Consider the following 14,859-nt stretch of genomic DNA (forward strand, 5'->3'; position numbering starts at 1 on the left):
GTGTAGAGGTCGAAAATGCTGGAACGAAAGTGTTGTAATTAACTTTGTACTCTAATGTTTTTATGTTATACATTAACTGGAAGGAATGTTCAAACTTGTGTTTGAAAACATTCTATATTATGGAAAATTTAGAAAATACATTTTTGATTTCACTTTGTCAGTTGACTGCTGCCAGCTTTTCCACACTGATTAGTTCTTCCAATATAAAATCTAACTCCAACTTCACTGTGATTTTATTACGATTTTCAACATATATCTATAAAAACAGGTATATATGCTGAACATGTACATATACATTTTAACTTACAGGAGAACTGAACCTAGTGGAAGAAGAAGTGTAAGTAATAGCATACGTTTAAATTTTTGGCCACTTGCTCAGTTTTACTGCTTGTCATCCTTTTTTACCAACTATAGACATTTATACTCAACATAATCTGTACAACAATTTAATATAATGAATCTTCAAGAAAATAAGAACAACAAACAGCTATAGAAATAAAGAGTGTCAAGTTCTTTCTCCTTTTTGATCTGATAACTATTCATTCCTGGATCAAACAACTGTACTAAATACTGTGGAGTTGGTGTCTGTGACAATTCAGTTTGTTGCCTGTTTGATCAACGTATTGACTCGACTATAACCTATTTTTACTACTTATGTTTTCATCTAATCTTTCCTTAAACTCAGTTAAATTTTCTACCTGCACCACCCTTAAAGGCAGCTCATTCGAAAACCCAACCATCCTAAACTGTAGATGATTCCTATGCTAGAAAAATTTGAATGTATGAGTTCTTCTCTTATTGTTTTCACTGCTAAACACTGAATATGGAAAATGAATCTATATTATCAATCCCCTAATAATCTTAAGTACCCTCAACTAAATCCCCTCTGACCCTTATTCTATCCAGAGAAAACAAGTTTAGAGATTTTAGACTCTCTTCATAGGACAATCCCACCATCCCAGGTATCATCCTAGTGGCTCTTCTCTGAACCTTCTCCAAAAATTAAATATCGTTCTTGTAAAAGGGAGTGCAAAACTGTACACAATACTCTAAATGAGGCTTTACAAGTGATCTATACAGTGAAACAATACTATCTTTTGTCTTATATTCAGTAATTTTGTAGATGCTACCCAAAATCCAATTAGCTTTATTACGAACTACAATACACTATTTAGATGCTATTATATAAGCAGTTAATAGCCTGTATGATGTGTCTGTTGCATAGCATTTGTTTAAGCATTCACTTTGATGGTTTTTTTTTTTTTTCATTATAATTTATTCATCACTATGGCTGCAACCAGTAGCATACAGCTCAACACTAATATCTGAACTACATATAATAAATGAAAAAAATATCCAATACATGTTTAATACTTGATTCCGACTTTGCGAAGCACCTATGTACTGAATGGTTAAGTTCAATGACAGAAAGTTGGAAGTAATAAAATATTAAATGTGGTTTGGGCCTTTTGAAGGACACACACCTTGGGTGGTATAAAACATACCTTGTGCAACACAAACTCTATAATCACAAGATCATGTGACAGATTAGCCTGTAGGAGTGGAACTTCTTAAAGTTTAGTAGTATCATATTGTTTCACTCACTAGACCCTCTCAGGATCAAATAATGTATTGTTAGTAGTGTACAGCTTGTCTTGTAAACATCTCTTATTAAAGTTTATAAATATATGTGACACTGGAAACAGTACTGCTTATACCACGCTTATTCATTCAGTGCGAGACGATAATGACAGGTCTATCATGGTAACTTACATTTATTGTAGGGTTAGAGACAATTGTTAAGAGCTGCTAGACCAGATTAATTAAAGAAACAGGATACACATCAGGTGTTGTCACAAATTATGTTTCAGTTGTACATACTAGCATCTTCAAACACAGTGATAATGTCTTTGCATGAAAGAAGTTGTTTGGCTTAACAGTTTGCTACAATTCTAGAATACTAATATCTACAAGAGAAAAATATGTACAACTAATATGATGAACCAGTAATACAACAACAAATGTTAACAGGTTGAGTTTTATGATCACTGTATGAAGGAGAAATAAGTGAAATTTGACCTTTCACTAATACAACTTAGAAGTCACCTTGTACAGCATCAAATGTGTACTGCTAGTATTTAAACAATTACTGAAGTTTTCTTGAGTACCAAGGATGTAGCTGGAAGTGAAATAAGGATATGATAAAATACAGAATGATATAGCAGTATGAAAATAAAAAGTCATAATGGGCATTTTTTGTAAAATGGAATGGTCAATTTATGTCGATACTACCTCGCTAATTGTAATAACCTATACAGTCTTTTTCTACTTCATTATAAAAACTATTGTCACGTTAATTTAGAATATTCCCACTGTATCAAGTTGACAAATTTTAAGTTTCCAAATAAGTATTTGTTGTAATTGTGATAAATTAGACATATTTTTAAAGATATTTCATGTTAAATTAATCGATGAAAACAAATTATAATTAACGTCATTAGAAGTTGAGATCTAAGTTACAATGTATATTATTTTGAACATCAAATAAGATTGTTTGTTTTTTGGAATTTCGCACAAAGCTACTCGCAGGCTATCTGTGCTAGCCGTCCCTAATTTAGCAGTGTAAGACTACAGGGAAGGCAGCTAGTCATCACCACCCACCGCCAACTCTTGGGCTACTCTTGTACCAACGAATAGTGGGATTGACCGTCACATTATACACCCCCACGGTTGGGAGGGCGAGCATGTTTAGCGCGACGCGGGCGAGAACCCGCGACCCTCGGATTACGAGTCGCACGCCTTACGCGCTTAGCCATGCCAGGCCCCATCAAATAAAAAGACACAGCAGTAATGATGTTAAAAGAAACTATTGAAAGTATAATAATAATAAAGAGTACTGTAATAGTGTATATTTATTATATTTTTCTAATACGTTGTAAGAAATTTGTTGTTTTTTAAACCTATCAAACATTATCATTTTTCACTGGTGCGTTATTTAATATACAAAGGTATTACTTTCTTTTGTCTCAAACAACAGAACATTTAACGTTCCTCACCTCATCTACACTTGCCAACTTAACATTTTAGATGGTGAATACAGGTTATTAGTGTGATACTTTCATATTTCATATTTTAAACTGTTATCGTGTGATGAAATCATACTCATGGATCAGTCATGGCAATTTATTACAAGTAAGACGCAAAAGGTCGTTCAATACAACTGACGATCATTTTCTCCTATCTTTATGAAATATTTGCCTGTCAATTCACTTCTGAATTACCTTGTATATTTCACTTTTAGGTATTGTATTTCTAACGGTAATTCAAAACCAATAAATAAGTATTGACTTATCAAAGAAAATACTAAACAGTTAGTGTTAATTTATGGAGTAATTCATAATAAGAGGATCCTGCATGGTCAAGTAGCAGGGGCGGAATACGTAGTCTCATGCAAATTGTTTTTATATAGTCTACCCTTTTATTTAATTTTTATTACTTTTTTGAAAGTTTGTTTGCAATTTTAGGTTTGTTTGTTCCAAAGTCTGAATCTAATCGGCACTTTGTTGCATAAAATTGGCGTCTTGTTAGAAAGAAATGGTTCTATTTGAATAAAATAATCGTCACTATTCAGTCGAATATAGCAGACTAAGAATTAAGTAATGAAATAAAAACAGGCCAACTATGAGCTAGACATTAGTGAGGAACTGTTGTTGAAAGATACATGGACATGAGTCGAACGCCTTAACCCACCCGGCCATGCCGGACCAAAGGAGGAAGAAGTCAAGTATACCTGACACTCTTGAGTATTCACATACATACCCAAACAACGAGAGAGAGCTCGGAACTTAAACGATGAAAGTAAAGAATGGAAACAGACGTTATGTGATTGCTTATCTTTTATGTTAGAATTATAGTTAATTTTAACAGTACTGTTTACATATATCAAGTACGCAAACACCTGTGTGCCACATCTGACTGAACAAACACAATGGGCTATGGTTTAGAAATATTTGTGAGGTATTATTATGTTAAAGAAACAGTGTCTCATGAAACGTGTTAGGTGTTTAAGTATTGAATATAGACTTGATACATGAACTTAAATAAGAATTAAATACTTTTACATTGGGTACAAATGTGTACAAATTTATACATAAGCTGAAGAACGAAACAAAAAACTGAGTTTAAATATCAACCTAAAATAATGTATTGTAACAGAAAATTAAAAGTTCGCAAAAGATGTAAAATGTTATCGATCGTATTATAATGAAACATGTGGGAATAGCAGTTGTTATTTATACATTCTATCGTCAATATCATACTTAGAAAACAGACAATGGTATATTAAATATAAACTTGTATTACATAACCTCTTGTTATATTTCAATAATGTTTCATCTCACATACTTTCATCACATCACCAGTAACTTAACGATATGTCCAATATTTATAACATGTCCGATACTTACGGTTAGCTCATTTAACTGCATACAAACATGGAAACTTTCATCTTAAACTTCATTATTATAAAGATAAAATGAATTTAAATAAAACTTATTAACATGATATATTGTATGCTTTATGTCTGTAACTGTTATCGATTAATGAAATCTGACTGATTATACCACATCTTGTGGTATTGGTAAACCTCGACATAGGAGGTATTTATGACATGGGTAGCTACGATGGAAGGAACGTTTTCCAAAGAAAGGTCAGTTATTCTCTGATTGAATATCATTTATCACCATAACACACTTAAGTGTGTGTACTTAAGTATATATGCATTGTTTATCGCTTTTGCTTGTAATAAAGATGTTTTTTTCAATTAAACGTGTTTAGCATCCTTTTTCTCACATAATCATAAAATTCAGTTGGGTTTTTAAGTGCAATTACTCTATAACTTTCCTAGTGGCCATGCTGTTATTACATAAACCTATCTCATACTTGTGCAGAAACATGAGAAATAATAGGTATTCAGTTCATGTATTGTTTTCACCATACAACCCAATGTCTCTGAAAATTAGGGTGCCTCTACCTTTAAGTAAATTATTGTGCTAATTAGTGATGGTTCTACACCATTTAACAAGAAGGTCAATATCGATATCAAAACCAACTCCACCATCTCACCATATGTCATGAACAGCCACATAAGTACATTCAGCTCTATTTCTGTCATTGGATAGGTTGGATTGACATCTAATTTTCTCTGATCCGTTGGTTTCAGCCTTGGACTCTTGATGAAAACTTACTTTGTGATGTATTGATGCAGCTTAGTTACATACTCCACAAGCTTTCAATCATCTGGCTTCCATTGCAGTATATAGAACCTTAGAGTTAGTTTTTCTTACGTTATATGTAAAAGGATAAGTCGTATCCGCTAATATATGTTCATTCTTCATAAAAGCATATCCAGTAACAATAATCTTTCAAAGTTCATATTATTAATGTCAGAAAAATATTAACAGACTTAAAGCGAAAGATGATAATATCATTACAAACCATCAAATCATTTTATATAAACAGCTGCACAATATATCTCGTCTTGGAAAATACTAACTGTATCTGAATCCTGAAGTTATTTTGATACATGAGAAGAGTAAGACATTTATATATTCATATACATATTTAAAATTATCCGTACATATGTTAAGCCAATTAGAATTTCGCGCAAAGCTACACGAACGCTACCTGCATTCGCAGTCCCTAATTTAGCGATGTAAGGCCAGAGGGAAGACAGATAGTCGTCATCACATAATTTCGCTTACTAAATACTCAAGTCCAGCTAGTCACTTGACAACCATGTATTAATAACCTTCTAACGCTGCTAGTGAAGTCAAATCTAACTACTGAATATCTTAGCTGCTTGGTTAGAATTTACCATCATTCACTTAATGAATAAACCTTAATCTCGTGAGTAAAGCGAAGAGAAACAACAGTTTTTCAGCAACCCTGATTATCAAGAAGTGGACAGGAAGAAATCATCTATTCTGGGCACATTGGACACTGACAGTTCTTCTTCATTCAAGAAAAATATTATTGACCATTTTAGCCCCAGCATCCAGCTAGAGACATTTTGTTGGTTTGACAACTTTCTTGAAGGACCTTCTTCCTTCAGTGAACAACTCTTCTGCTTGGTTCGGACCACTGTTGCTTTAAAAATGGATTTTTTTTCCCTCTAACTCTTTTAAATTCGTAATTTTTTCTGCATTCTGCCAGATTACGGAAATAAGCCGGCAAGAAAGAAATTATTAGACCTAGATATTTGTTATAAAGTAAATCTAACACTGAGCTTGTGAAAAAAGTCTCAATGGAGTCTTTACTCAAGAACAGAAACTATTATATATATATATATATATACATATGTATTATTTTCAGGTAAAATTCAGTAATATCGCTCTAGTAAATATTACAAAAACTTGTTCCAGACTATATTCTACTTAAATTTGCACAAGTCTCCAGTTTAGAAAAGACATTTGTAGCCCCAAGGTGTTATCTGCCCTACTGATATAGAATATTCCTTTCTATCTTCAAGTACGTAGAATAATTTCACGACTACTTTAATTATAATTTGAAAAGGTAACTGAATGTCAGTTTATATCAAACATGTATGAAGTGGTTATTACAAATAATGGTTTACGTACAATAGTTTTACAAACTTACAAAAAATACATTAAATCATCTGTCTGGTGTGTAGCTAAATATTTTATCGACGGTTTACGACGAAAGAAAAATTCGACGTTTATATTAGCACAATTCACTTGACGATGTCTTCGTAGAAATACGAACGTTTGAAGTGTATTATCTGAAGTTGAACGGTGTGTAATGTCACAAATCCGTAAAAGTTTCTGATAAAATATATATTGTTTCGGATTAATAAACGTTTATAAAAATTATTGTTTTCGAAGTTTACAGCGGTATGTCTCCGGATTTACAACGCGAAAATCAGGGGTTCGATTCCCCTCGGTGGGCTCAGCAGATAGCCCGATGTGGCTTTACTATAGGAAAATACAATAATACTCGAAGTTTATAGTATACTAACTGTAGCAGAACAGTTAGAACACTTGGCGCGTCGATTTATAATCCTTAGGCGATTTTCTCGAAAATTCAGTGGGCAACAATATAAAAAATTATATTGTTGATTCTTACACTTGAGAATCTTCTTCAAATTAAGAGATATGGGACATCATACACGTAATCTGAAGGTCGCGGGTTCGAATCCCCGTCGCACCAAACATACCACGCCCTTTTAGGCGTGGGGACATTATAATGTGTGGTCAATTCCACTATTCATTGGTAAAAGAGAACCTCAAGAGTCGGCGTTGGGTGGTGATGACTAACTGCCTTCCCACTAGTCTTATACTTCTAAATTAGGGATGGCTAGCGCGGATAGCCCCGTGTAGCTTTGCGTGAAATTAAAAAAAAAGCACGTCATACAGATACAATAAAAAAATATTAACAGCGTAATGTGTGGAATTTGCAAGAAAAAAACTTTAATCTCATATTATTTCGAATGATAAAGTTAACCAACAGCAAATAAAAACAATTAAATAAATGTTGTTACCAGTAAAATTTTGGACGATGGGAAAGAAACGAAAATATTTAATCTCACCACTTTAGTTATCGATAAAGAACGTTTTTTTTCCAGTTCCGACGTCTGTCTTTATCTTTAATCTCGGATTGGAAGTCAAGCTCCCAAAACACAAGGCCATAACAGGCTCCTTATATTCGTCCTTCGATGAGAAAGCTACGTTTTCAGACTTATAGTATAAGTAATGGATATGTTAATTCGGTAGCTCAGCTCAGAAAGTGTGGCTTTTATTTTTACTATAAGCAAAATAATGCTAATTGAAATTTTATTTTCACTATTATAGAAACTTAGACTTTGTTTGTTTGTTTTGTACTTTTCAAAAGATAAGATGAATTAAATATCCATGTTTCGTAAAAAGTGTTTACAGGACACACAAGGAAATTCGTAAGGTTCGAAACGAAAAAAAAAAAAAACAAAATGTATCTTTATATTTATACCATTTAATATTACTGTGTGCAATTAATTTTGTATGGAAACTTATGTCAGACATGTTAGTACTTTCACGGAAATATATTAAAGACGTAACATGTATAACATGCTGTAACAGAGTGAATTTTCCACAAAGAATGAAACTGTAAGCGAACACATGTGAATCACGTGATCGTATTTTATGAAGGAAAGACTCTTGTGTTTAAGATGATCACTATATTACTGGTTCTTACAATCACGGTTCGTCCAATCCGGAAAGAGTCTTGCAGTGATTGGTGAAAACACTAGTTATTAAGTTTAAGATAACTTGAAATTAGTTTAACCTATTGGACGAAATTCTTAGGTATATAGAATATAAAAAAGGGATTTCTGAAGTGAAATCTTCATAAAAACAGCAACATTCTCAACATGAAAGTTCTGTTCGCTCCTCTTGTTGTGCTCGTGTGCCTGGCGATGGCCAAAGGCAATGTTATAGATATAGCTTTTAAACTGCTGTGCAGTAAGTTCTTTTTTAAACTTTATTACTACTTGAGATATTAATTAATATTATTACTTGAATAAGTGTTCTTTTTTTGTATTTTACAATTAGAAAAACAAAGCAATAAAAAATAGAATAAAATAATATTATTAAAGCAAACTTTTTTAGCTTCATAAAAACATTACTAGACATAAGAAACTCGTTAGTGACGTCACAATTTCCAAATCGATTAAAAGGGTCAGTTTAAAATTACTTCAACAGAATATTTTAACTAGGTTATACCTGCATATCTGGAAAAATTTCATTAAAGTTGTATACTTCTATTCAGGTCTAAATTTTCTGATCTATTGTTGGGGGAAAATAGTGTAACATTTTCATTCCATTTAGTAGAGTACTTTTACTTAAGTAGGCGTGTAACATGAGGAGAATATTCTACTAAGTTAAATCAAACACGTAATTTTTTATGCAGCACTGGATAAAAATGATCCTGAGAAAGTGAACGAGATAAAAGAGTGCGATACACAAATGTTTCATGAAAAGGCAAGTTGGGTAAGTATTTGGAGTATTATGATTAATCATGTTTCATTAATTCATTATAATTTTGGAAACAACGTTTTATTACTGTGAATAACATATTTGATCTTCAGTAAAGATAGTTCTTGGTATACAAACTGTACTTAAAATTACATTCATATTGAGAATTAGTTTAACACAGTAATTGCAGATGTTAATAATCAAGAATTAAAACGACAATATTCAAATTTGATAAAAAATTACTTAACGATATTTCCGTACTTCAACATCATGAAAAGTATTCATAAACTGTTTAAAACTTGAATTTGTTACAAACAGTAACAACCAACTCCCAGTTTTAACTAATATTTAACAAACATTAAGTTTAGTGAAGAAAATCTTTCCTTGTATAAACTTCACCATGTATAGGTAAATATTTGGACACAATTCACAGATCTGAAACAATGTTATAGCATTTCTACCTTACTTTTCTTGCTCTAGTTATATTTTTCATTCTGTCTTTGTTTCAATAATGTTGCTTACCCTCAGTTTACAATCAGTTGTATATGTTTACATAAACATATCATGTTGATTGTAAAAAAGCAAAAGATAAGCATATTTGAAAACAATTATAATAAAATTTAGAACAATTATACTGTTCTTGAGACATAAACTTAAGTTTACGATTAAATGTAACAAAAGAAAGTTGTAAAATGTAACGAAAAGTGTTTTTCATCTCAAGCTTCCAGCTGCAATGCAGAAATGTGAAAACGCAGAACTTCCTACAGATAACTTGGACGAGTTATTGAAAGAAATGTGTAAAGAAGAAAATGAAGCGAAAATGCAGGTAATAATTAAATAAAACGAAGTTTTGGATTTAATTTCTGCTTGAGTAATCAAAATTTATTTTAGTGTGTTATATGAAAAATTACTACAGCAACAAAATTAGTAATTATATATTACCGCGAGATTATAGAACAATTGAGAAACAAAGAAATAGCTCTCAGTACTCTACAGACATTCTATCCGATTTAACTAGAGTGTCTAAAGAATAAAATTTGAGACTAATACCACTCGTGAAGTTGGATATACGCCAGTTAGGCTTAGCTTTAACCCTGAACTCGAGTCCATTTCTTTTCCATTATAGGCCACCCTGTTTTAGGGAGCAAACTGAATACTCTGTCCAATTTATTCAATTTTAAAATGCATTACGATTGCATGTTATAATTATTTCATTTATAAATCCGAAAGCCCCTTTAAAAATTTGTTTATATGAAGACGTCTCTGCCATAGGTGTAAAAGGCAACCACTCATCTTACCAATTAAAAATAGCTATTTATCTAATTATTATTAATTATTAATTTGATTTTGATTAAGAATAGATACGACGGTATAGAACAATAGTGTTACAATATAACTATTAATTTGTTTAAAGCTACATATAATAGTACAGAACTATGATAATAAAAACTTAAAATGAGTGCCGCAAGACCCCATGTTTATCTACACGTGATTCCACCAACGTATATGTGAAACGAACCAAATGCTTGAAGTTCCAGTAAACTATAGGTGATTGGGTTATGTGATCTATACCTACCGTAGGACAAAATTTACATAAAGGCTTTATACAAATAGATTTTATATCTGTTAAATCTTTTTACTCTTTAAGGTGTCCCCGCTAGTACAGCGGTACGTCTCCGGATTTACAACGTTAAACTCAGGGATTCGATTCCCCTCGGTGGGCTCAGCAGATAGCCCGATGTGGCTTTGCTATAAGAAAAACACACAAACACACACACACACTCTTCAAGGTATCGCTCTTGAAAATTCTAAAATGACGTTAAATCCTGTTTATATATTTGTGCAGGAAATGCAAGATTGTTTGAGTGCAGAAGTTGGAAAACTTCATGAGGATCAAGAATCTACACTCAATGAATGGATTAGCAAATGTTTGTGAAGACGTAAGTTAATTTAAGGTTAAAATATTTCAACACATTTAATACATTAAACAACTATATCTGAACATTAACGCCTTACGTGCCGAAAATTCTATAAGCATTATTATCTACAAGAACATTTAAAATATTTATAGTTTAAAATGAGGAAAGGTGTGGCTCGGCGGTTAGACCTTGTAATAACTATTCTTCTCTCACATGTTTTAGTTTTAGAAAAACTTCCACAACAATTCAAAATATCATGTAAATATTATTACTGGTTAATTGCTTAGTTTTACTTTCACAGTACAGAAGACTAGCACTTTAACTACTCTTCTATTTACAGATACGTTGTTATTATAAAAATACGTGGTTATATATTAAGAATTCCACCTTAGATTTTACGTTTAATAAGTTATATTTAAAAAAACCAACAAAAAGTACTTAATAAAAACCTACATTTCTTTACACAGACTGATAAAGTACCCTCTTTGAAGTATGATTAAACAGTTAGTCGTATATCTCTCACACAGTTTTGAATATTAATAAAAAACACATGAGAAACATAACACAATTATAGCCCGTTCCCCCTCTATTACACATTAAAGAGAGATAGGTATATTTCAAAGTGGCATGGCCAGATGGTTAAGGTGCTTGAATGGCAATCTGAGGGTCGTGGGTTTGAATTCTTGTCCCAAGGGGCACTATAATATGACAATCAATCCCACTACTTGTGAGTAAAATGGTTGGTGGTGGGTGGTGATGACTAGCTGCCATCCCTCAAGTGTTTCACTGTTAAATTAGGGACGGTAGCAAAATTCAAACTAAACATCAAGAAAAAATTCAGTGAGGATAGTAATTAAACATTAATTTTGTGTAGAATGACACTACTAACCCTCATTAAAAAGATTCAGATACGCTATACTTTATGATAATAATTCTGAGACAATGAACGTCATAAGTTTAATGGACACCAAAGCCAAATGTATTCCCTTTACATCACATACATTTGAAACTATATATATCTGGTTTGGTTTGAATTTCGCACAAAGCTACAACAGGGCTGTCTGCGCTAGTCGATCCTAATTTAGTAGTTTAAGACTAGAGGGAAGGCAGCTAGTTATCACCACCCACCGCCAACTAGTGGGCTACCCTTTTACTAACGAAAAGTGGGATTGACCGTCACTTTATAACGCCCCCACGGCTGAAAGAGCGGGCATATTTGGTGTGACTGGGATTCGAACCCACGACCCTCGTATTAGGAGTCGAGTACCATAACCACCTGGCCAATACCGTATGTATTCCAACACTTTGGTTGACGGAACAAAATGCGACATCATTGAAGAAATATTAAAGGGTACGTATATAGAATCTTAATCATGAAGTAAAATAATGAAGCATAAATATATAAAAAAGATAAGTTTCATTTAATTAAAGGGAGAAACTAACTTATATAAGAAAACATTTTTAACTTTTAATTTCGAAACTAAGATATATGAGCTTATTCAATCCAAAAATAACCAAGTCTTGTCCTTGTTGTAGAACACTGGTTAGTGTTTTGTGATTTTCTATCACATTTGGTATTAACTAATTTGGCTAATATATTAAACGAAATGTTATTGGATTTCTTTTATGTGAATTGGCATTAATACCTAATCATTTCAATGTTATTTATAATTACAGCTTCAACAGATCACTTAACAGCTGATGAGGACCTGCATTCATATATTACCTATGATATAATAATCTGAATCTGTTGTGGTTAGCTTTTCTTTGGAATATGTTGAACTCTCATATACCTTTATCTTGAAAATAAAACTGTCGAAGTATCAACACTGTTGAGTTTGTGGTGATTTGTTAAATATTTGTTTAAAGTTGAGTACTATGTGATATTGCTGTCCTTCGTAAATATATGTTGTTTTCTAATGTCTGGTTTACAGGGAAAAATAGTCATAATATTTTATAAAATAAAAAATTATCCTAAATTATTCTTTGACAAAGAATTCAATGAAGAAAACAGCCATCGTTTTGAAGTGCTAAAAATAGAGAAAATAAAGAATTTTCTAAATAACACGAACTAACTTACTTCGCACATGATCTAAAACTATTCTCATTACAAAATATAGAAATGTGAAAATTATTTAAAAAGCTTATTCACAGTTTTTTCTTCTGCTAAGTAGCGCAACATAATTAAAAACAATTATAAATTATGATTTTTAAGCTGTAGAAATTTGACGAACACAGAACATTAGATTAATCATATCTTACAAGTAGTGTCTTGGTGGTAAAAACAAAATGGGAAAACACGGATGACATTTAATAAAATTATCTGGCTCTCATACTTAAAAGTTTCAAACACCTCAGTTCTAATGAAATCTTGATTTTTAACCAAAACATTTTAAATGAAGAGTACCCCTTTATCAGTCCATATAAGGAATTGTCCACTTATATCAAGCATCTTATTGTACTTTTTTGTTTATAAATAATGTTTTTAAATTGAAATGTAAAGTGGCAATCTTAACATAAATGACATTTTTTCGTAACATTAACAACATTGGAAAAGAAAAGAATAAATAAAGTGTAAGCCTTCAATGCAACCAAAGTAAAATAAATTGTAAAACAAAATTAAACAATATATTCTGAACTTCACAACATATACTAGGTCATTTACTTCGTCTGCACTTGAAATGTTAGTGTATAATAAGAACTCCAATTAATATGACCTTAGAAACATAACCTTAGGTTACATAGCAAAAAATCATTCCATATAACTAACAATCATTTTTTTCCTATTTATCTATTTATGAATTATTTACCTGTCAATTGACCTCTCAATCACCCTGCATTACATTTTAGTGTTGTATTTCTAAGAGTAATTCATACCCAATAATAAATATTGATTTATCAAAGAGAATACTATGAAATCAGTATTAAGTAATGGAAAAATTCACAGTAAACGATTCAGGACACATGACGATATAGGTAAAGCAAAGAGTTATAATATACATTATGCGACTCCTTATCCACTAATTGGAATTCCAGTTAATTTAAACAATACTGTCTCTATTCATTAAGAACACGCTTACCTGCATGCCACATCTGACAGAACAAACACAACGAGCAACGTTATCGAAACACATGCGTGCTGTTGTTGTGTTAAAAAAACAAATGGCGGCCAGCATGGCCAGGTGGGTACGGCACTCGACTAGTAATCCGAAGGTCGCGGGTTCGAATTCCCGTCACACCAAACATAATTGCCCTTTCAGGCATGGGGACGTTATAAAGTAACGGTTAATCCCATTATTCGTTGGTAAAAGAGTAGCCCAAGAGCTGGCGTTGGGTGGTGATGACTAGCTGCCTTCTCTCTCGTCTTACACTGCTAAATTAAGGAGGGCTAGCGCAGATAGCTCTCGTGTAGCTTTGCGCGAAATCCAAAAACAAACACGTCATACAGATACATAAAAAATTATTAACGGCGTAATGTTTGGAATTTGCAAGAAAAAACTGCAATCTCAAATTATTTCGAATGATAAAGTTTACCAAATGCATATTAATTTTGTTTGTTTGTTTGTTTTTGAATTTCGCACAAAGCTACTCGAGGGCTATCTATGCTAGCCGTCCCTAATTTAGCAGTGTAAGACTAGAGGGAAGGATTCTAGTCATCACCACCCACCAACTCTTGGGCTACTCTTTACCAACGAATAGTGGGATTGACCGTCACATTATAACGCCCCACGGCTGAAAGGAGAGCATGTTTGGCGCGACCGGGATGCGAATCGCGACCATCAGATTACGAGTCGCACGCCTAACACGGTTGGCCATGCCGGGCTTTGCATATTAAAAACAATTAAATAAATATTGTTATCAGTAAAATTTTGGACGATGGGAAAAGGAACAAAAATATTTAATCTCACCACTTT

General features: G+C 32.4%; 1 protein-coding gene across 1 annotated transcript; it reads left to right on the top strand.

Moving 5' to 3' along the window:
* The first annotated feature begins 8,356 nt into the window (after window positions 1-8,356).
* On the top strand, window positions 8,357-12,772 carry LOC143256872 (uncharacterized). The gene is made up of 5 exons (XM_076514665.1): window positions 8,357-8,513; window positions 8,962-9,041; window positions 9,748-9,852; window positions 10,873-10,966; window positions 12,623-12,772. Exons 1-4 carry the CDS (start codon window positions 8,423-8,425, stop codon window positions 10,960-10,962), a joined length of 366 nt encoding a protein of 121 aa, XP_076370780.1. The 5' UTR covers window positions 8,357-8,422; the 3' UTR covers window positions 10,963-10,966; window positions 12,623-12,772.
* Window positions 12,773-14,859: the final 2,087 nt, after the last annotated feature.

Source organism: Tachypleus tridentatus, chromosome 7 (assembly GCF_004210375.1).
Source record: "Tachypleus tridentatus isolate NWPU-2018 chromosome 7, ASM421037v1, whole genome shotgun sequence".
Taxonomy (NCBI): Eukaryota; Metazoa; Arthropoda; class Merostomata; order Xiphosura; family Limulidae; genus Tachypleus; species Tachypleus tridentatus.